Source organism: Moschus berezovskii, chromosome 6, assembly GCF_049115385.1.
Source record: "Moschus berezovskii isolate FMDL1 chromosome 6, NW_MosBer_1.0, whole genome shotgun sequence".
Lineage (NCBI taxonomy): Eukaryota > Metazoa > Chordata > Mammalia > Artiodactyla > Moschidae > Moschus > Moschus berezovskii.
In genome coordinates, this window is record NC_142465.1 from 36,450,148 (window position 1) to 36,471,034 (window position 20,887).

Below are 20,887 nucleotides of genomic sequence, written 5' to 3' on the forward strand. Positions count from 1 at the left end.
CTGTTCTTGGTACAGAGGATACAGTAGTAAGTACAAAATACAAAAATTCCTATCCTCGTCAAGTTTATATTCTAATATGGGGAGCATTGGGCTTCCCTGATATCTCAGTTGGTAAAGAATCTGCCTGCAATGCAGGAGACCCTGGTTCGATTCCTGAGTCGGCAAGATCTGCTGGAGAAGAGATAGTCTACCCACTCCAGTATTCTTGGGCTTCCCTGGGGGCTCAGCTGGTAAAGAATCTGCCTGCAATGCAGGAGACCTGGGTTCAGCCCTGGGTTGGGAAGATCCCCTGGAAAAGGGAAAGGCTACCACTCCAGTATTCTGACCTGGAGAATTCCATGGACTGTGTAGTCCGTGGAGTCACAAAGAGTCGGACACCACTGAGCGACTTTCTTTTTTTTTTTCACTTTCATGGGGAGCAGATTTGAATAGCATGATCCAGTACCGTGAAATTCTGGGTGATTTCTTGTCATGTTGTCATATTTTGGTGCGATAGATGTCCTCTCATGTTCATTTATTTTCAGTATCGCACACTAAGTAGTCTCTCACAGTGCTTCCACTGACCTCTGTGACTTTCTTGACTGCTGCATCAGTGGTTCACTGCATTAAGGGGATAGGCGGCCTTCTCCGTGTTCTCCTCTTACTGACCTCGGTGACAGTGAATAGGTAATAGAACAGCATTTTTATCACTAAACCCCAAACTAAGGGTCACTGCGAATACTGATTCTCAGAAGTTAGGCTTAGGAGCAAAGGATTACCTCTGAGCCCTTATTTTTGCCTTTATAGGACAGGTTGTAGAAGTTTAAAAACTGAAAGGGACTCTCATCTCCATCTTTAGAAACCCAGAAATTGAGGCCCATGTAAAGGGAAGTGACTTGCTCAAAGTCACAAAGCTAATCAGGGGCAGCTGTAAGAGATTCCGGTCTCTTAACTTTCAGTTTGACACTCTGTTAACTTGTTCTGCATATCTGAAAGTTTTCTTTGGAAAAGTGCTCACTTGCCTTTCATTTGGTTCTGTGAGAACTTCAGATAGAGGGGAGATGAGCAATGAGATAAGAAAGTTTGAGAAGAGCAAAAAACCTCTAGAATACATAGCATACCTGTGACTCTGCTAGCATTATTCCCTTGGGTTGTCAGCAAGAGCCGCATGGAATAAAACCAGTCTCTCATTTTGGAAGGGAGTCGTATTGCTGATTATCCACGTTGGTTCATTAGCCATTTGATATGGACTACTCTGTGAAAGCTGAAACTCCAATACTTTGGCCACCTCATGCCATGAGTTGACTCACTGGAAAAGACTCTGATGCTGGGAGGGATTGGGGGGCGGGAGGAGACGGGGACGACAGAGAATGAAATGGCTGGATGGCATCACCAACTCGATGGACATGAGTTTGAGTAAACTCCGGGAGTTGGTGATGGACAGGGAGGCCTGGCGTGCTGTGATTCATGGGGTCGCAAAGAGTCAGACACGACTGAGCAACTGAACTGAACTGACTCTGTGAGTGGGGATTTTCAGTATCTACTATGATGTGGTTGAATGTATTTTCATTCAAGCAGACCTAGAAGAAGTCTAACAACCCATAATATTTTATTAAACCATTAGTAAATAAGTCAATCTGAGCCATTTGGAAAGAGGAACATTCTAGTTTTAATATATTACCTTGATAAATGATGTATTTTTCACATCATGTTGGTCTCTTGCAAGTAAGGAGCATGCTAAACTTAATTTCTCTGCTGAATGTTGGGTCATCTTTTTAACTGTATGTGTGCAAATGACTCATATTTGTTTTCCTTTGCTTCCTAGTTAGAATTGTTTTATGTAATTTAGGTCCTTTTATTTATCCCATACTTATAAAAGCATTTGTATAAACTATTTAAATAATTGGTTTTCTTGATGAAAATATTTGATATTCTTTTAAGTCTCCTGTTCATTTGTCATATTTTCTTTTCCTGCCCATAGTCCTACTTTTTTCCAGGCAGAGCTGTGGATCAAAGAGTTGTAAGTAATTATTTTTAGTATCATTTTGCCTCTTCATCACTTTCTTTTCAATTAGAAGAAATCAATTAGCCAATCTTGCTACCTGTTTTTAGTCAGTAAAAATTTCCTATTTATTTATAAAATAACTTATAAGTTACTGAGTTTTAAAAGTTTTTTGGAGTTGGGACATTTCTGTGCTCAGGTTTATTAAATCTGTAACAATTTTTGAAACTAAATTGAATTGGAAAAATGTTTCAGTTAGCTATTAAACAAAAAAATGCCTTTATTTTTATATTGATAAAACTAATTTATTGGATAATATTTATTTCTGGAGTTTGCAGAATCACTGAAGATTTAGTTTCTAGTTTCAAGGATTCACTTTGGTTATCTAAATCCCTTGGTCTGGTAGATTTTTTTTTTTTCATATTTATGTATTTGGCTGCGTCGAGTCTAAGTTATGGCCCGCAAGATCTTTGTCATGTCATATGGGATCTTTCATTGTGGCATGAGGCTCTTCACCCTTGACATGAGGCTCCAGAGCAGGTGAGCTTAATAGCTGTGACATGTGGACCTAGTTGTCCCAGGGCATGTGGGATCGTAGTTCCCCAACCAGCAATGGAACCCACATCTTTTGTATTATTTTCGTCTTTGGGATTCAGTCTCATTTTTGGATTTCCAGAATGAAGCTTCACTTTCTCCTTAATTTTAGAAGCATGGTTTAAAAAAAAAAAAAGACTACACATTTACAAATAGCCACAAAAGTCACTTGTTCATGTTTAGCAACAAACTAATAATTTTCATCATTTCAAATAACTAGTAAGGTAATTTCAGTGACACCGTGTAGTTTCACTTTGTCTTAAAGCAAGTGTAGTGATAAGTTAGTATAAGGGTTTTAGGCTTTTTCTCTGAGAGTTTCATATTTAATGCTCATTGTGCATCAGCAGTGTTCTTGATGCTAAGCAAGTGGTCTGCATTTTTTGTTTCCTAGAACTAGTGTTTATGATTCTCGAGCACGGGAAAGATTGCGCCAGATTGAAGAGCAGAAAGCACTGGCATTACAACTTCAAAACCAGGTAAAAAAGTTTTTATGAGATATAAATGAATAGCACATCCAAGTTGAAACTAATTTTGGAAGGTTATCTGAATTTGGAATCAAAGCTGTTGATTTGCAAGATAGTATGGGGTCGCTAAGAGTCAGACATGACTGAGTGACTTCACTTTCACTTTCACACATTGGAGAAGGAAATGGCAACCCACTCCAGTGTTCTTGCCTGGAGAATCCCAGGGACAGGGGAGCCTGGTGGGCTGCCATCTATGGGGGCACACAGAGTCGGACACGACTGAAGTGACTTAGCAGCAGCAGCATGGTAGCATAGCCTTGCTATGCTCTGTGTACTTGGCCTATCCAGCTAGGCCTACTCAGTGTACATGGACAAGCAGTAGATTTCTGTACTCCACTTATTTTAAAGGTCTGTCTTTCAGAGACTGCAGGAACAGGAACATTCAGTACATGATTCAGTAGAACTGCATCTTCGTGTGCCTCTTGAAAAGGAGATCCCGGTCACGATCGCCCAAGAAACAGGGGAAAAAGGTCATAAATTGACTGACAGCGAAGATGAATTTCCTGAAATTACAGAGGTAAATTATATAGTATAAATTCCTACACTGGCAAGTGTTGCGTTTAGAGAGAATTCTGTGGACAAATTTCAAACATAAAAGTAATAGAGCAGGGACTCCCCTGGCAGTCCAGTGGTTAAGACTCAGTGCTTCCACCTGCAGGGTGTTTGATCCATGGTTAGGGAATTAGGATCACAAATGCTAAGTGGTGCAGCCAAAAAACAGACAGGAAAAAAACAGTAATAGATCACCTGGTATTTATATTGTATTCCATACTCCTGCTTTCATTTGTATTGCATAGCAATATTGGCTTTGTTTTTAAAAGATAACTGAAAATTCAGGAAAGAATTATGGGTGACTTGTGATTTCAGTGAAAAAGCACTCAGTAAATTTTTTTTCATTTGTTTTCATTTCCTGTGCATTTTTACTTAATGCATATGTATAGTACTTTTACATCAAATAGTAAGTTGAGCCTTACCATTTTCTTTAAGTAATAAAAACTCAGTATAAAAATTTGGAAAATACATAAAAGTCTGCATACATTTAAAAATAATCTGTTTCTTAGTTCATTCTTCTGTTTGAAAACCTGTCATATAGCTGGTGAGTATAACACATTTATTAACATTATAGTTGTGCTGAATTCTACATTTTTACACTAAAAAAACCACAAATTTTTCTGGGGAAATGTGTCTAAAAGACTTACTTCCTTTTACCTTTGAGAAAGATTCTGTTTCTCAGAAAATTGTTTGGACTGAAGATATATAATTAGGTCTTTTCATGGGCTTAGGACATGTGATAGCAGAAAGTTATTTCAGACTCAAGAAATAATATGAAATAAGAGTCTGAAATGTGCTGAAAAAGAGAAGGGAGGAAGAGCTAGGATGGAAGGAAGTAATCAGGAGATTACTGGAAGGAATAGAAACCAAAATGTTAGAATAGTTGATTTAAGTATGGGGATGGCATAGGGCTTGATGAGATATTGGTATGTCCGAGGCCATGTATGTCTCATCTCTGACACTTCTTGGTTCCCTAGGAAATGGAGAAAGAAATAAAGAATGTATTTCGTAATGGGAACCAGGATGAAGTTCTGAGTGAAGCATTCCGCTTGACTATTACACGCAAAGACATTCAAACTCTAAATCACCTTAACTGGCTCAACGATGAGGTAATCTCACACTTGTTTTTATATTGAAATAAAAAGTGAACATCAAGTGCAGACTAAAGGCATTATTTCACTGTTTCTCAAAGTGTGCTCCTTGATGACCTGCTTCAAAATCAGCTGTCATAGCTTTCTCCATTTTCCTGACTAAGTATGAGGCACTGTGGTAGAGATACATATTTTAAACAAACATCTCAGGTGATTTTTTTTTTTTAATGTACCTTAATGTCTGGGAACTGCTGATTTACCTTTTTTTATATCGAAGATTTGGATACTGATAGGACATTTACTCATTGGTATTTTTACTCTCTTTAAGCCACCTGCCATGCAGTTCACATCTTTTGTTAAGCAAATATTTAATAGCTGACCATGTTACAGCACATGAAGGAATACTTTGGGATTTCCATATAGGCATCCATTTCTGTTACCCTTTCTTTCTGTATTTAGGTCACTTAGGTTATGAGTGGTAAGCTTTCTAAAATAGCCTACATTTGTACATGATATTTTTTAAACTGACATTGAAGAAGTTTTATTAAATATTTGAGGTATTGAGTTAAAAAATGTCATGGCTCTTGGCTCCCGAGTGTTCTGATTATTTTATGTAGATTAGTTGTGTTAGAATCTTCAAACTGATCTGTCCTATTCCTAAACCTGTAGGAGCCTGTTTTATTTCACAAGGATATTTTCACAGCAAAAGAAGAGAACTGGGTTGGGATTTTTCCCTAAGTACCTGCCTCCTTTTTAGGAGCATTCCTGCCTAAAATCTTGGGTGTACTCAACGTTCATCGCTGTGGAAACTTTTTAGATACTCAATATAGTAAGCACTAGATATTGTAGAGGGCTTCCCAAGTGGCTCAGCAGTAAAGACTCCTTCTGCTAACGCAGAAGATATGGGTTCAATCCCTGGGTCAGGAAGATCCTCTAGAGAAGGAAATGGCAACCCACGCCAGTATTCTTGCCTGGAGAATCCCATGTACTGGCGGATCACAGTCCATGGGGTCACAAAAGAGTCGGACCTGACTTAGCAACTGAACAAAAACCAAATATTCTAGATACCAGTATCCTGGCCTTGTATGTTTATGACCTTCCAAATACTAATGTTTGGCCAACGCCTGTTGGACATTTAACTCATGTTAGGCGCTAATCTAAGTGTTTTATGTGTTCTGCTCATGTCATAGTCACCACAGGTTTTGGAGATGGATGCTGTAGTTTTATCATCTCCATTTAGTAGATGAAGAAATAAGACATAAAAAGATTAAGAAACTTGCAAAGTTACATGACTTTGTAATAGCAAGCCAGGATTCAGACTCAAACATTGGGTCTTATCTGTTATATCATACTGCCTTAGAATCTTAAGTTGGATCCTGTTTCAGGATTAGATATAGAGAATTTTAGAGCCATGTGTCATGTCCAATAGGTTGATTTTCTGTGGGATTTGTTGAACTAGCCCATTCTCTTTGCCTTTGGTGAGTTTATAAGATAAAATTTCGGAAGTTCATCACTCCTTGAATAATATCTTTGACCAAGAATAGTAAAGAACGCATGGTTTGAGATGCCATCTTGCTTTACAGGAAACAGCTCTTGCTTCTTGTGGCCCAGAATAGTGATATTAGAACATTGGGTCAAAATAACAGGAAAAAAAAAGAGCTCACCAAATCAAAGAGCAAAATGAAAATCAAGAACAGTCAAAAGTATCCACCAATTAAGTATTTTTCTTTGAGGATGTTAATGTGAGGTCCCTTGCCAATTTTTACCTGCTGCTTTTAAATGGGGAAGACCCAGTTATTCTATTGGGATTGCAGCTTGTTTGTTGTAAATTATCCAAAAACTTCTAGGGGGCAGCAGTGAGCAGGACATGAGCTGAGTTCTTGCTATATGTACTGTGGTAGTTAGTTACCTCAGTGAGCTCCCTTACAGAGACAGCATTCATCAGGACATATTTTCCATTCCCTGGGTCCATCAGAGGATTTTTAGCAAACAAAGTTAATGGAAATTACATTATTTAGAAGAGAAAAGGGAAAGGAAAGATTCCTTGTCTACTTTATCTCTACCACATTTTCCCATAACTTTTATAAGGAGTCCTTGTTTTCTGAGTTGAGAATAATGTTAAATTTGAAAGCAGGTGCCAGTTCACATGTCCATGATGATGATTAGAACTATTTTAATGAGTACTTCAATAACTGTTTTAAAACGCAACATTTTCAAAGTACCACACTTCTCACACTTTCACAGAGTTGCTGCCCTTAAAAAGCTGATAACATTCTGAAGGGGAATTAGTAGATATCCTTAAGTATTCATACTCATTTTGAAATACTTAATTGTTTCTCAGTTATGAACCCTCAATATTTTGCAAGTAATTTGCTCTCTCTTCAATTCTGTTCTCCTTCCCTCAAATAGATATTTTCATTAATAACCTTTCTTTTATTTTTGTTTCTCAAGTCAGTTTTATAGACTTCATTAAAATTTTCTCCCAAGAAAGGTGATTGACATTTTACCAACAAAGAATATAAGATCCTAGAAATGAAAGGGATCAGATTTAGCTTATAAGGAAAATAAAATCAAGAAGTCCTATATTTGAGATATGTACAAATAGCCATTAGGCTTCTCTTTCTCAGGTCATTTTTCTAAAAGAAGAGTAGGCCACAGTGCCTGTTCTTGCAATAAGCTTTCCAACATATTTGCAAGAATGGATTTATATATAAGTGAATAGCTAAATTCTATACAAATTCGAAGGACTAATGACAGGATTAACATTGTACCTCACTGTAAGAAAATGAAATTTCTCAAAATTGGAATGTGGGAACTGGCTGCCATGCAAAGAGTTACAAAATGAGGCTGGAAAGGTGAGAACATATAGATGGAGGTTCTGTACCAGGTCTGATGATTAGTGATAGAAATATCTAATTAAGGGAAGGAAGACAGGGTTAAAGAGAGGAGGAGTTAGTTGCAAAAGTAGATTGAAAGTTACAATTAAGAAACAAAAGGAAGTATTTTTAAGTAAATGTCAATTGAAATAGCAAACAGTAGAAATTGTGTATTATATCCTGAAGATAGAGTTGAATAACTTACGGAATCCAACTCTAAGATTTTAGGTTAATGATCCTGAAGTGAGGACTACTTTAGGCTTTGTGTTTCTTTTTATGGCCTGCTAATTCTGCTCTTAGAGGGCCTAATAGTTGTTTTATAAAGCATCAGATAAATTTAGAAATACGTGAAAATTATTTAGGCATACAAATAAATTTGACATCTTCTGGTCATGATAGAACAAAGTAGATCAGATTTATTCTCTCAAATAGAACAGTAGATAAAACACCTGAAGCAACAATTTTCAGACACTGGATAACTGATTCCTGAGAGGACGGAAGTGAAAAGCATGAACCCATGATTCCCACAGCTTACTGGGGTGGTGTGTTAAAGGCAGCGAGCTGGTAAAAACCTGGCAGTGCCTGGCAGTCTTGCTGAGTAGAGGAGACAGTGTTCATGGAGGCCAAAGCAGCTAAGTTTTGTGAGATAAATACTCGTGGGGAAGTTGCTGAACAAAGAGAAAGCTCCAGAGATGTGCAGAGGGCCCCCCTGGAATCTTTGGCTGAGTGCTAATCTGTACGTATATGGCAAGAAACTACCAGTGGCTGTGGAAAGAACCACCAGAAAGAAGGAATCATAACAAGCCTGAGAGCTAACACAAGAGCAGTTTGTGTCCCAACCAGCTGGAGTAGAAGAGTTGTGGGGCATTGAATAGCGAGTCCTCAAAAGGGCATTGCCTCAAGAGTGGGGCCAGAAAGGTAGGCCCTAGGGTAAAGGCTGCTCTGAATCCATGGTAACAGCTTAAATACAAATCTTAAAAGCTTGAAACTGATCTAAGTAACTTAACTGTATCACAGAACAAAACCCAACAATATTTAAAGGAATACAACAAATTCTGCTAACAACAGAACCCAACATTAAAATTCACAAAGTCTAGCATCTAACTAAAAATTCCCAGGCATGAAGTAGATGAAAAATATAATAAAGGGGGAAAAAAATCACTATAGAAATACCCAGAAAAAAAAATGTTAGAATTACCTAATAAAGATATTAAAACAGATACCATAAATAATATTCCACATGTTCAGGTAAGTAGAGGAAAGTGGACATTGAGGAGAAAAATGGAAACTATAAAAAAAGATCCAAATTGAATTTCTAGAGATGAAAAATACAGTATCTGATATTAAAAATACATGAAATGAGGTTAACAGTTTAGATACTGTGGAAGGAAAAATTAGTAACCTTGAAAACAGAGCAGTATGAACCTTCCAAGTGAAACAGAAAAAAGGCTAAAAAAAGATGACTGAAGCTTAGTGAGCTCAGGGACAGTATCAAGCCTAAGCATGTAATTGAAGTCTCAGAAGGGAAGATGGGGTGTAAGTGGTATCAGAAAAAAATGTTTAAAGAAATAATGGTGGAAAATTTTCCAGATTTGGAAGCATACTGACAGATTCAAGAAATTCAGCATACCCTAAGAAATACCATACCAAAATGTGTAGTAATCAAATTGTTAAAGACCACTGATAAAGAGAAAAATAATGAAAAAAGCAACCAAAAGAAGAGACATATTATATACAGAGGAACAGAGATCTGTCAGAAACCATGTAGGCCAGAGGACAGTGTAGCTACATCTTTAAAATACTGAAGGAAAAAGAAATAGTCAACCTAAATTCTATACCAGCAAGTATATCTTTCAAGAAGTAAGACTATACTTTTTTAGGCAAGCAAATGCTGAAGAATTCATCACCCGCCGACTTCTTCTTTAAGAAATATTAAAGGATATTTTAGGCAGAGGAAAAATTTGAGTTGAAAGTTTCAATCTACACAAGGAATGAAGAGCAGTGGAAATGCTCTCATCCTTTTATCATCTCTGAAAGACAAGGGACTAGTCAAAAAGAAAACAACAATAATGTAGGGTTTATAACATGTTAAAGTAAAATATATGATAATCATAACACAAAAAAGGAGGAAAATGAAAGTATGTACTTGTTTAAGATTCCTGAACAATGTATGAAGTTGTATGATGTTTTATGAAGATGGACTACAATAAGTTACCAGCATAAATCCTAGAGCAACCAGTAAAGAATGAAGAGGTATTTTAAGAAGCTGGTGATGGAGATAAGATGCAATTAAAAATACTCAATCCAAAGGAAGGCAGAGAAAGGATACAAAGAACAGGTGAGACACATTTCAGAGCAAGGACTATCACCAGTGACAGAAAAAAAAAGAACACGATGGTAGATTTAAAACCAACCATGTCAATATTCTGGTTGCTCAGTGGTAAAGAATCTACCTGTTAGTGCAGGAGACTCAAGTTCAATCCCTGGGTCTGGAACATCCCCTGCAGGAGGGCGTAGCAACCCACTCTGGTATTCTTGCCTAGGAAATCACATGGATAGAGGAGCCTGGTGGACTACAGTCCATGGGGTCACAAAGAGTTGGACGTGACTTAATGACTAAACAACAACAATCTCAATACATTAAATGTAAATGACCAAACTCAGCATACCCAGTAGAAATATAATGTGAGCCATATATGTAATTTAAAGTTTTCTAATAGTCACATTTTAAAAAAGGAAAAGAAGTAAAACTAATTTTTATAATATATTTTATTTAACCCAATAAATCTAAAAGATGTATATTTTGGCATGTAATACATTTTAAAATATTATTAATGGTATATTTTGCCTTCTCTAAAATATATGTATTTTACACTTAGAGCGCATTTACACTTACAACACAATTTTAACTAGTCAAATTTCAAGTGCTCAAAAGTTAATCTGGCTAATGGCTGCCATACTGGACAGTATAAGCATCCAGTTAAAAGGCAGAAATTACGGATTAGATTTAAAAGTATGTCTATAGAAAACATTTTAAATGTGAAGACACATATAGGTTAAAAGTAAAAGGGTGGAGAAGATACACCATACAAACAGTAAACAAAGGAAAGGTGAGGTAACTATTAATATCACACTGGTAGATTTCAGAGCAAGGACTATCACCAGTGACAGACATTTCATAATGGTAAAGGGGGAAATTCATCAAAAGGAGTAACAGCATAAGTATGTATGCATCTAATAACAGAACTTCAAAATACACGAACTAAAAACTGAAAAAACTGGAAGGGGAAAGAGACAAATTCATTCATAAGTATGAATGTTGAAGATTTCAGCACCTCTGTCTCAATTATTAATTGCTTCCAAGGAGATGTTAAGTCTAAGTGATGCTCAGTAAGAGAAGAAGCAGCCTATAAAACATTAAACTCAACTAGACAAACCTAGCACAGGAAGTAGATTTTTCTTAGGAAATAAAAATTGATTGAGTCAGAAGGGAAGAAAATTAGACAAGATGAAATAAATTAGTTACGTGAATATGATGGAGTCTCCCATATGCTAATGATCAGAATGGAAGTTACAGTGTAGTCTTTCTAACATGACTCTTTGGACAATTCCACATCATTATAGATTACCTCTTTAAAGTGTTTCTTAATAGAACTAATACTTTTGATAAACTAGGGATTTATGTCAGGTCACAAGGAGAGTAGTAATTAGTTGTCATGACTCCATAAAAGTAGACGCTGCCTGTCTTTCTTGAAAACTTTTGCAGTAATTCTATTGTGCATTACTTTAATTTGCGTCTGAGAAAAGTCCTGGGCACAGTGAGGGATGCCGTAACTCAGAGCTTCCCTTAAGTCTGCTACCTTGGTTTCTATAGTATTATTATTAGGTTAGGTCTTAGGAGTGAGTGACCTTCTGATTTATAACATTCAGAGGTCGTTGCTTAGTCTTTTGGGTTTTGTGGTTGACAAGGATAAGTCTAATTTAAAAATAAGAATGAGGAGGTAGAGGGGAAAGTCTGGAGGGATAAAGTAAGAAAACAGCTTTTTTTTTTTTTTTCTAAAAGTTATCTTGATCTCTGCTTCAGAACACTGTCATGCTCAGGACTTTTAGAACACTTTTTTCCAAAGTCTGTTATAAGGGTTCAGTGTGTGCAATTGGGAAGGGTTAAAAATTAGACTTTACTGTTAGTGATGTATTTTACTTCTAAATGCATGAGAAAACAATAGTTTGGCTGGTTTACTGATTGAGAAGGAGGATACAAATAGCAGTTGAGTCCTAAGTTTGAAAACATTGTAGACTTTTCTTTTAAAGAAACACTTTTTTCAACTTAGCCTGGCAGCTCTTCACATAAAATCACAAAGGAACAAGACACCATAAACAATCATTCCACCCCCAAACAGGATTGCATAGACAAGTAGATGCTCACGGCCAAGGCTGTGAAAGCAGCAGAAAAGGCAGTTCTTTAGGCACCAGGGACTGCAGCAAGCAGAGGCAAGTGTGGGCCCCCAAAAGAGTGGCAAGTGCAAGACAAACAGTAGGCACAGACAGACTTGTTACTCTTCGTCCCCAATTCCAAAGGGAATTCAAGATCTTCTGGAGCTAAGAAGAATCCCATGTACAAAAAGACTCTACCACAGGAGGGGAGGGACCCTTGCCATCACAAAATACATATGACTGCTCTGACCATCATTGCTTCTCTTTCATCTTAGACACTGTGATCCCTTCTCTCAATTCTTTTTCCTTCATCTTTAGCCCTCCTCTTTGAGATGATGTGTAGGATTCTTTTTGTTCTTCTAACTTCTAGCTTTTTTTTGTTTGTTTTTTTGGTGTGATGTCTTGACTAAACTATGGCAATTTTCCTTATTTGGACCGAGTAATAGCTGAAAAACTGAGGCAAGAAACTTGGATCTAAATTCTGCTTCAGATGTCGGATTACACATCCTCAGCCAATGGGAGGGAACAGTGAGGCCACCAAGCCCCCTCCTCCTAGGGTGCAGGGCAAATGAAAAAGAGCCCAGATCACTCCCTGGAGCTAAGTAATGAGCTGACTTTGGAGGAGGCCATTTCCCTCACAGTGGAGAAACCCTGGTGGGCGGAAGAGCTAAAGCAGAGAAGAGGTGTCCTCAGTGTGGTGCCCTGATCTCTAGGTCTCTGTTCCTGTTCAGCTGGCTTGGTCTGTAACTTTATGAGTCCACTCTGTCAAAATAACAAAATAAAGTTACATAAGAAACCAGACAACTCAGGCTGTGTGGGCACAGCTGAACTTAATTGGTTTCTGGCCCTCTCTCCCCCAGAAAAATAGGATAGTCGTATGTAGCATGACACCCATTTATGTCACCCTTTTCACTTCAGGGTAATGATCCCAGATATACCCCTCTGACAGGCACCTGGGGGAGGTATATCTCTGTGGCTTTCATGTGCTTGGCTGTCCTTCTCTCTCTGGTTCCTTCCACCTTCATCTTAAGTCCTTATTGCCTGTTGCAGTATTTAACTTGTCTGCCCCCATGGAGGGTTTGGCTTATAGTGATTGTCAGGTTGTCTGCCTATTCGCTTCACCCCCTTGAATTGGGTTTAGCCTCATGGTAATGTCATGGGATAGAATACCAGAGGAATCAATCCCTTTTTGCTAATTTTCTCTCACCGGAGGATGTAGATTATAGCCGAGAAATCTGTGCTTGCTAAGCAGGTAGATCTGTCTGCATTCCTGGCTGCCTTCACAAGCCTACAAGCATCCTTTAGCACCATTAACCTCAAGGATAGATTAAAAACCTGGATTGGAGAAACCTACAATCCTAATTGTGTCCTAATTGATTATCATTGTTTTATATAACTGAGCTCTAGTTACCTGTTGGGCATCACACTAGAGAGAATGAGCCACAACCCGAGCCTATTGCTCTCTCTTCAGAGATGCAGGAAGAACAGTGTCTTTCTTCAGTCCTGACTTTCCTTCCCACCACCCTCAGGGTGCTGCCTCTTGGTGAATGTGGTTTCCCTTTAGCTGCCTAGGCATCCTCATCTATAGGCCCTTTTTCTAGTCTAGACCACACTCCGGTGTGTTGCTGGCTGTGTTCCTTACTGCCTACCCAGTATGTAGTTGCCTACTGTTGGGCAGTAGCTCACTGCTCTGGCATCTTAGTATGTAAATATTTGTCAAAGGACTGGGGTGTTTTCCCATTCCCCAAAAAGCATTCTGAAAAATGTGCCTGTTTTCTTAGTCATATTTCCAAGCTTTGGATCAGTTAGCCCATTCATTCCTTGCAGTTGACAGACACTGGCCTGACCTCAACTGGCCACATAAGTATGCAGTAACTTCCGGCACAGTAACTTTGAGGCTTTAGTACCAAGGAGTCCTAGACCTAAAGGAACTGTGGACAACGTAGTCAATATTAGAGAACACATCGTTTCATTAACATATCTCCCATGTCAAGCATTTTAATTTCTTTTCACTCATAGTTGATATTGAAGAAATAAGTGGAATCAACAAATATAAGGCAGCTAACCTTACAAATTCTAGGAGAAAACTTTACTCTTCATGTTTGCGGTTTTACTTTCAGGTCTTACGTAATGTAGGTTATAGTATATCCATGTCTGCCTGGATAAAGGTGGTGTTGCCAAGCTACTACAAGTTTAGAGATGTTGTTCCAATATAGTTGATGGTTTATTCTGTCACTCAGTTCTACTTGAGACCAAAACAGTTCGCTTCTGCTAGGTAACTTGTTAGGCTGAAAATACAGTCTTTAGTCATGGAGCAGAGTTTTCTATCCTTGTGCAAAATCAGGAGACCTACATAGAAGGAGTGAACTACTAATCTTAGTTTTTATTAACACTAGATTCTAAGCTCAGAGTTTATTTAAATTGCTCTCACAGTCCCAGCAGACTAAAGGAAGTGCTAATGTGTACCTTGCTGAACTCCTGCCTGTAATGTGTACCTGCATATATGCCTTCCTTTCCTTTTCTCTGACTCTAATCTTGTAGTACTTCTTCCTCCTCATTTTCCAGTTTTTTTCTAACCTAATCTTCAGCCTTCTACAAGTCTGGCCAACATCTTCCCATATGTATCCTGAACCATACATATATATCAGCCTTTTGTGTTTCCACTGTTTATAACCACCTCAGCCCCCCTCTTTTCTAGTCAGAATTTGATATAGGGATATTAGGCTGTTGGGTGTTGAGGTCATAACTGAATTGATTAGGGAACTATTCTATGCTATGCAGTATAGCAACTGTGTTTCCTTCTTACAGCACAACTGTTTTGAAAGGCTGGAGTATCTGTTTTAATACATATACTTTCTTTCCACAGATCATCAATTTCTACATGAATATGTTGATGGAGCGAAGTAAAGAGAAGGGATTACCGAGTGTACATGCATTTAATACCTTTTTTTTCACTAAGTTAAAAACGGCTGGTTATCAAGCAGTGAAACGTTGGACAAAGAAAGTGGATGTCTTTTCTGTTGATATTCTTTTGGTGCCTATTCACCTAGGAGTGCACTGGTGTCTTGCTGTGAGTGCTTCTTTTATTACCGATAAAATTTAAAAGAAGTCTATATAATAGAGTACACAGAGAGCAATGTATACTAGTTCTACATAGATGATTGAAAGAGTAACATTTAATTATCTAAAAATTGGATAGATTAGCAAACTCCCTGTCAAGAGTGGGAGATACTTAGACTTTGAAAAAAAGCTGTGAAATTTTCTTTTCTGGAAATACTTAAAAATGGAGTTATAGTCAACGCAGCCTAAAGGCAAGGAACACATGGGAAGAAAAAGTGACTTCTTAATGATGCTGCCAACTCAGATTCTGTGACCATTATTTTCTGCCTAATCATGATTTGCCTTGCATACTTGATAATTTATTATTGCTTCCCTGGTAGCTCAGACAGTAAGGAATCTGCCTGCAATGCGGGAGACCCAGGTTCGATCCCTGGGTAAGGAAGATCCCCTAGAGAAGGGAATGGCTACACACTCCAGTATTCTTGCCTGGAAAATTCCATGGACTGTGAAGCCTGGCAGGCTACAGTCTGTGAGGCTGCAAAGAGTCAGACATGACTGAGCAACTAACACAAACATGACTCTGAGAACATGGGTACATTATCTTAATATATTAATAAAAGTTTACAAGTTACAGCCTGTTTTGAATTATATTTGAAAAACAGTCAAAAGGAAATTCTCCAAGAAACAAAACCTAGAATCTTTCACCATCTTTCTGAAAATGTGTGGAAATGATCTCACTTAATTTACGTTCTCTGAAGAGCACATTGTGTCTTCACTGTTGCCTCCGTTGCAAATGGAGACCCTGAAAACTAGAAAAAGGTTTCAGGGCAATTACCGGGCCACTTAGTCAGCCTCCAGCATAGTTCTGAGTAAATAATCACCTTGTTCTTCTTTCCTCTGCAGATGAAGCATGGTATAATGCTAAGTATCCATCAAACTTGTCATGATTTCATAGGAAATCTGGCAGAAGGTTCCAAGTTCCAGGGAAGGGAAAAGCTGAGATTTTCTTCAGTTCATAAACACACAGATTTTTTTTATTCCCAGGTTGTGGACTTTAGAAAGAAGAATATTACCTATTATGACTCTATGGGTGGGATAAACAATGAAGCCTGCAGAATCCTCTTGTAAGTAGGGAGTTGAAGACGAAGAGTTTGGTGTTGGATATATGTTGTTTTTCTAGCTGTTGAACTCAATTCTCTGATACCTTCAGTGGAGTGGTTAATAAAGGAAATCTTTATATTGATTAAGATGGGTATTTTCCATCTAAGTAAAGTTTAATAATAACATAATAATACCAAAAATACATCCTGATGGGCATAATTACTGTCCCAGTGCATGAAAATAAAGAGTGGATATAGACATATAAATACAGAAACTACTTAGACGTCATCTACCCCAACCTCCTAATTTTTCAGATAAAAACACCAAGACCCACAGAGATGACTTTGATTCGCTCAGGTCCTACTAGTTAATGGCTCAGCTGGGAACCAGAAAGCAAATCTGTTTACGTTCCACCTGTTTTTCCAAAACGTCTGTGGCCAGGAGGGGGTGGGTTCCGTGAGGTGGATTAATTGATTTGGATTGAATTTTTGTACAGAAGAATCAAGACTATAAATAAATATATACCTCAGCATTGCTAGAGAAATATTTTCCTTCCATTAGATTGAAGTTTAAAAGGACCATATAAACCAAGGAAAAGATCAAAACTCGTTCCCCAATGGGGACAGTAGGAAGAAGGACCCTGGGTATTGAAGGTAGAGGTCTTGCTTCTCTGGAACTGACAGAGTGGGCATGAATTGTGGGAGTTCTAAAGATTCCCTGTCCAGCAATATATACTGTTTTCTTTAGACATGGCAGAAGAAAATTCTCCTGAGGATTGTCAGCCCCATTCTTTGCAATGGCAGCTCCCCAGCCTCATCTCATTCTCTCCCAATACCTTAGGCAATATCTGAAGCAAGAAAGCATTGACAAGAAAAGAAAAGAGTTTGACACCAATGGCTGGCAGCTGTTCAGCAAGAAAAGCCAGGTACGTTTCCTCTTGATGAGATGGAAATCCTGAAATTTCTAATATTGGTTAGAAAAGGAGTATACTGCTTGGGCCCTGGTGTCCTTATAAGTGTCTGGCCTGACTTCAACCAGGGAAAATAGAGTAGAGTAAGCTATCTGTGGGAAAATCAGTAATGTATTTCTTATGAAGAACTAGGTTTTCTAAATGCCCAGTTATTTTGCTAAACTTTCATCTATGGGACAAAATGTTTGCAGACCGCTTGGCCCTTGTGGGAGGGACCAGCTTTTACACCCTTGGTGTCATAGAAATCTCAGATAGTCTTCTGTGTGATAAACATGAAGTACACAGGCTGGACTGAGAGGCTGAATTTTTTGCTCTCTGAGCCTGTGTTGTTCGACTGGGGGACCAGGACCATCTCTTCAGAATTCAGGGAAACCTGGAAATTTTATATGCTTTGGTTCTTATTTATAATTGAATAAGAAGGAAGGAAGCTTGGAAAGATGTCACCTTTTTGTTATTTTTTGCCTTTTAGGAAATTCCACAGCAGATGAATGGAAGCGACTGTGGCATGTTTGCCTGCAAATATGCTGACTGCATTACCAAAGACAGACCAATCAACTTCACACAGGTAAGCCAAGCCTTCAGGAGGGGGCTCTGTGACCACCCTGTCTTCGGGCTACCTGATAGATGTTTTTCTCTCCATTTGCTCCACTTCGGGGGCTCTGCTTCATTCTGTGGCTCATAACCCAGGGTGGTTGCTACCTGTGCCACGTCATAGGAAAAGGAAGGATAATGATAGGCCACATCCTGGGTCACCATACATCATGTATTGTAGTTAAGGAATCCCAGCCAATAGGAGAGCCTTCTTCTCTGCCCATAGACGCCGTCTACCTCAGATCCTGTAAGAAGCAGAGAACTGGGACCAGAGCAAGTTTCCTCAGTTTCCCTTTATTTGGTAGCAGTGAAGTTTTGGAACAGGCCACACCTTGATCTAGTGTAGTTTGTTATGCTGCCCTCTTCCCCTCGCTTTATGCAGCTGATCAGTCTTCCTTACAGTTTGTGATCGTTAATTTCTGTCCACGTGGTCCTTTGGAGACCAAAGTGAATTGAGACTAGAGATTATAGTTTATTTGGTGTTCTCCACTTAACCCTTTGCTTCTGTTTAAAGTAATGACTTTACTAGATTTTCCACTGCAGCCCTTGGGTTGAGCTGACTCTTGGTTCATTTAATTTTGGGGCAAAATGAGTTTTGATTTTCAAGCCTCAGATCTTATATCCTCTTAGAAGTTCAACACAGAGGACTTGGTTGAATTTAGACACCATTCTCAAAATTCTTGGAGACATTTGAGGATAGCCTTGGGATTCCTGGTGATGCCTAATTAAATTTCTAGGTTTACAACAATGAAAAGTAGCAATAGCGATAGTAATCGGAAAAAGCACTAGAAAAAAAAAAATCACACGTAATGAAGAATGAGCAATTTGAGAGACCAGAAATGCAGCTGAGACTATTTTAGGTGAAAACCTCAAGAAGGAAAGGAGTGTTAGGTCTGCATGCAAGAAATTAAAATAAAGGTATCTCTGTGTCCCTACAGCAACACATGCCCTACTTCCGGAAGCGGATGGTCTGGGAAATCCTCCACCGAAAGCTCTTGTGAAGACCATCTCAGTTAGCAGACATGGACTTGTGGGTGACCAGCTCTTTGTTGTCTACAGCCAGAGACCTTGGAGACAGCTGCTCCCAACCCTCTCTTCTTGTAAAGTCCTTGATCCTGGACCAGGCCCTGGAGAAATGCACTCACAAGCACATCTGCCTTTCCTTTTGTATCTCAGATACTATTTTTGCAAAGAAACTTTGGTGCTGTGAAAGGGGTGAGGGACATCCCTAATCTGAAGAGAGAGACTGCTTTTCACTTCTTCAGTTCTGCCATCTTATTTTCAAAGGGCTCCAGCCTCACTCAGTCTCTTAATTAGGGGCCTGAGAGAAGCTTGGAAGGACTCTTGGTTTCGTATAAACTCTTGTTGTTAGGCCTTACTAAGAGGTAGGAATGGATGTGGGTAAAAACGTAGGGATGAAAACCACCAGCATATACACGCACACGTACATACACACAGGATTTTCAAAATGTGTCACCAGGATAGTGACTGTAAACTGGACTTTGGGGCACCTGCATAAGGCCGTCCTCCAGGACTTGTCCTTTTTACATGCCCCTTGTGAAGTCCGTCTGCTTCTGTACAAGGCTGTTTTATCTGTAGCTTCTTCCCCTCCTGAGGCACCACATGTGAGCCCTGGGTGGACCCCAAAGTCCCAGGCAGTCCTTTCCTTAAAAGCAGTGGTTTGCATGTGCTCACAACACATGATATAGGGAAGACCCGCCCAGGGAGTGGTTTAGTGGAGCAACAGAGGCGCCACTTTTACTGCTACCTACTTCTGACCAAGAAGAAGAAGGACCTCAGTCTTTAGCATAAAATTCCAGCTTTGGATGAATGCAGGTCTAGTTTGGTCTGTGGCTAGCTAGTTTAAATATGTTTCTAACCACAGAGAATTTAATATATATATATATTTCACAGGGATATGCTTTTTTTTTTTTTTTAGGCTGAATGTGTTCACCATTTTAGCCTGTAGATTTATTACCATTTTCCAAATTTAGCTCCAGCATACACAGATCCCAGCCCCTATGTGTAGGGTGTTTGTGGACTTCCTAACAGAGTATTTTGAGGCCTGGACGAATTTTGGCTTGGGGTAGAGGTTACAGAGGAAGGCGAGATTTTCAACTGGAAAACGGGTGGAATTTGGACTGATCAACTTGAGATTGAAAAACTGCTATTCTTTTTGTTCCTTGTAGCATCTCCCCCACCATTTGAGCGCTCCTCAGGCTAGATAGTGAAACGATCCAATGCCAGTGTCATTTTGTACCTAAGTTCCAGAATAGGAACATTTTATACTTTTTTCTGTATTGTAATAGGTAGTTTTGTATGAGATCTTTTCTTCTCTTCCCTTGTACCTCATCCTTTCCAACATTGTGCTTTCTCCCTGGGCTTATTTGAAAATTTTACTCTGTTTTATATCAAGCTTGTTTAGTACATTTTTCTATGTGTTACCACAGGTTACAATTTGAAAAGAAAATATTTTTTTTAAATATTCCATTGTTAACTGAATGTTACTGTTTCCACTCCAGCAACTAGATGTCCTACCTTTTTCATACTGCCTGCCTTTGAGGGGAAGACCACCTTCTGTTTGTTTTCTTTTTTTTTCTTTCTTCCTTTTTTTTTTTTCCCTCCCTTTTTTTCCCTTTTTTTTTTTTTTTTTTGGTGTTTTCTGTAGGTAATAAATAGCTTTCTACATATGAGTTGCTGGGACTTTTCACATTCTCTTAGAAAGCTATGGCATGCAGGCTCATTGTGGGACTCCTGTACATTGATTCTTGGTACTTAATGTATTGAAGTGACAACTTGAAAGGTGGCAATATGGTATAGATTTTGGACCATGAATCAAAAGACCTGAGTTTTTCAGGCACGTTTGCTATTGTCTGGGGAACTCAGAACAAGATAGTTCTCTGTATTTATTGTTTGTCCATTTAGATAACATCTGTCTTACCTTCTCACAGACTTTTTGTACAGACCAAAGCAACAAATATTTATTGCCATGTATAGCAGAAAATGAAACATGCAACAAAAGCACTTTGAAAAATATATAAGGAATTGTTAAGCCTGTTTGAATTTGGCCCCGCTTTCTGACCAATACAGTTTTGTACAAGGTGAAGTTAGTG

At 38.6% G+C, this 20,887-nt stretch overlaps 1 protein-coding gene across 5 annotated transcripts in view; it reads left to right on the forward strand.

Moving 5' to 3' along the window:
- Positions 1-19,033, forward strand: part of SENP1 (SUMO specific peptidase 1) — a 49,323-nt gene extending 30,290 nt beyond the window's left edge. For all 5 annotated transcript variants that reach the window (XM_088836948.1, XM_055396627.2, XM_088836949.1 and 2 more), the window contains 9 exons: positions 1,961-1,999; positions 2,967-3,051; positions 3,461-3,616; positions 4,629-4,760; positions 14,919-15,122; positions 16,157-16,236; positions 17,054-17,138; positions 17,653-17,748; positions 18,713-19,033. In XM_088836948.1, coding sequence (XP_088693074.1) covers positions 1,961-1,999; positions 2,967-3,051; positions 3,461-3,616; positions 4,629-4,760; positions 14,919-15,122; positions 16,157-16,236; positions 17,054-17,138; positions 17,653-17,748; positions 18,713-18,775 — 940 coding nt within the window. In that variant the 3' untranslated portion in view covers positions 18,776-19,033. The remainder of the gene's footprint in view (positions 1-1,960; positions 2,000-2,966; positions 3,052-3,460; positions 3,617-4,628; positions 4,761-14,918; positions 15,123-16,156; positions 16,237-17,053; positions 17,139-17,652; positions 17,749-18,712) is intronic.
- The last annotated feature ends 1,854 nt before the right edge of the window (positions 19,034-20,887 follow it).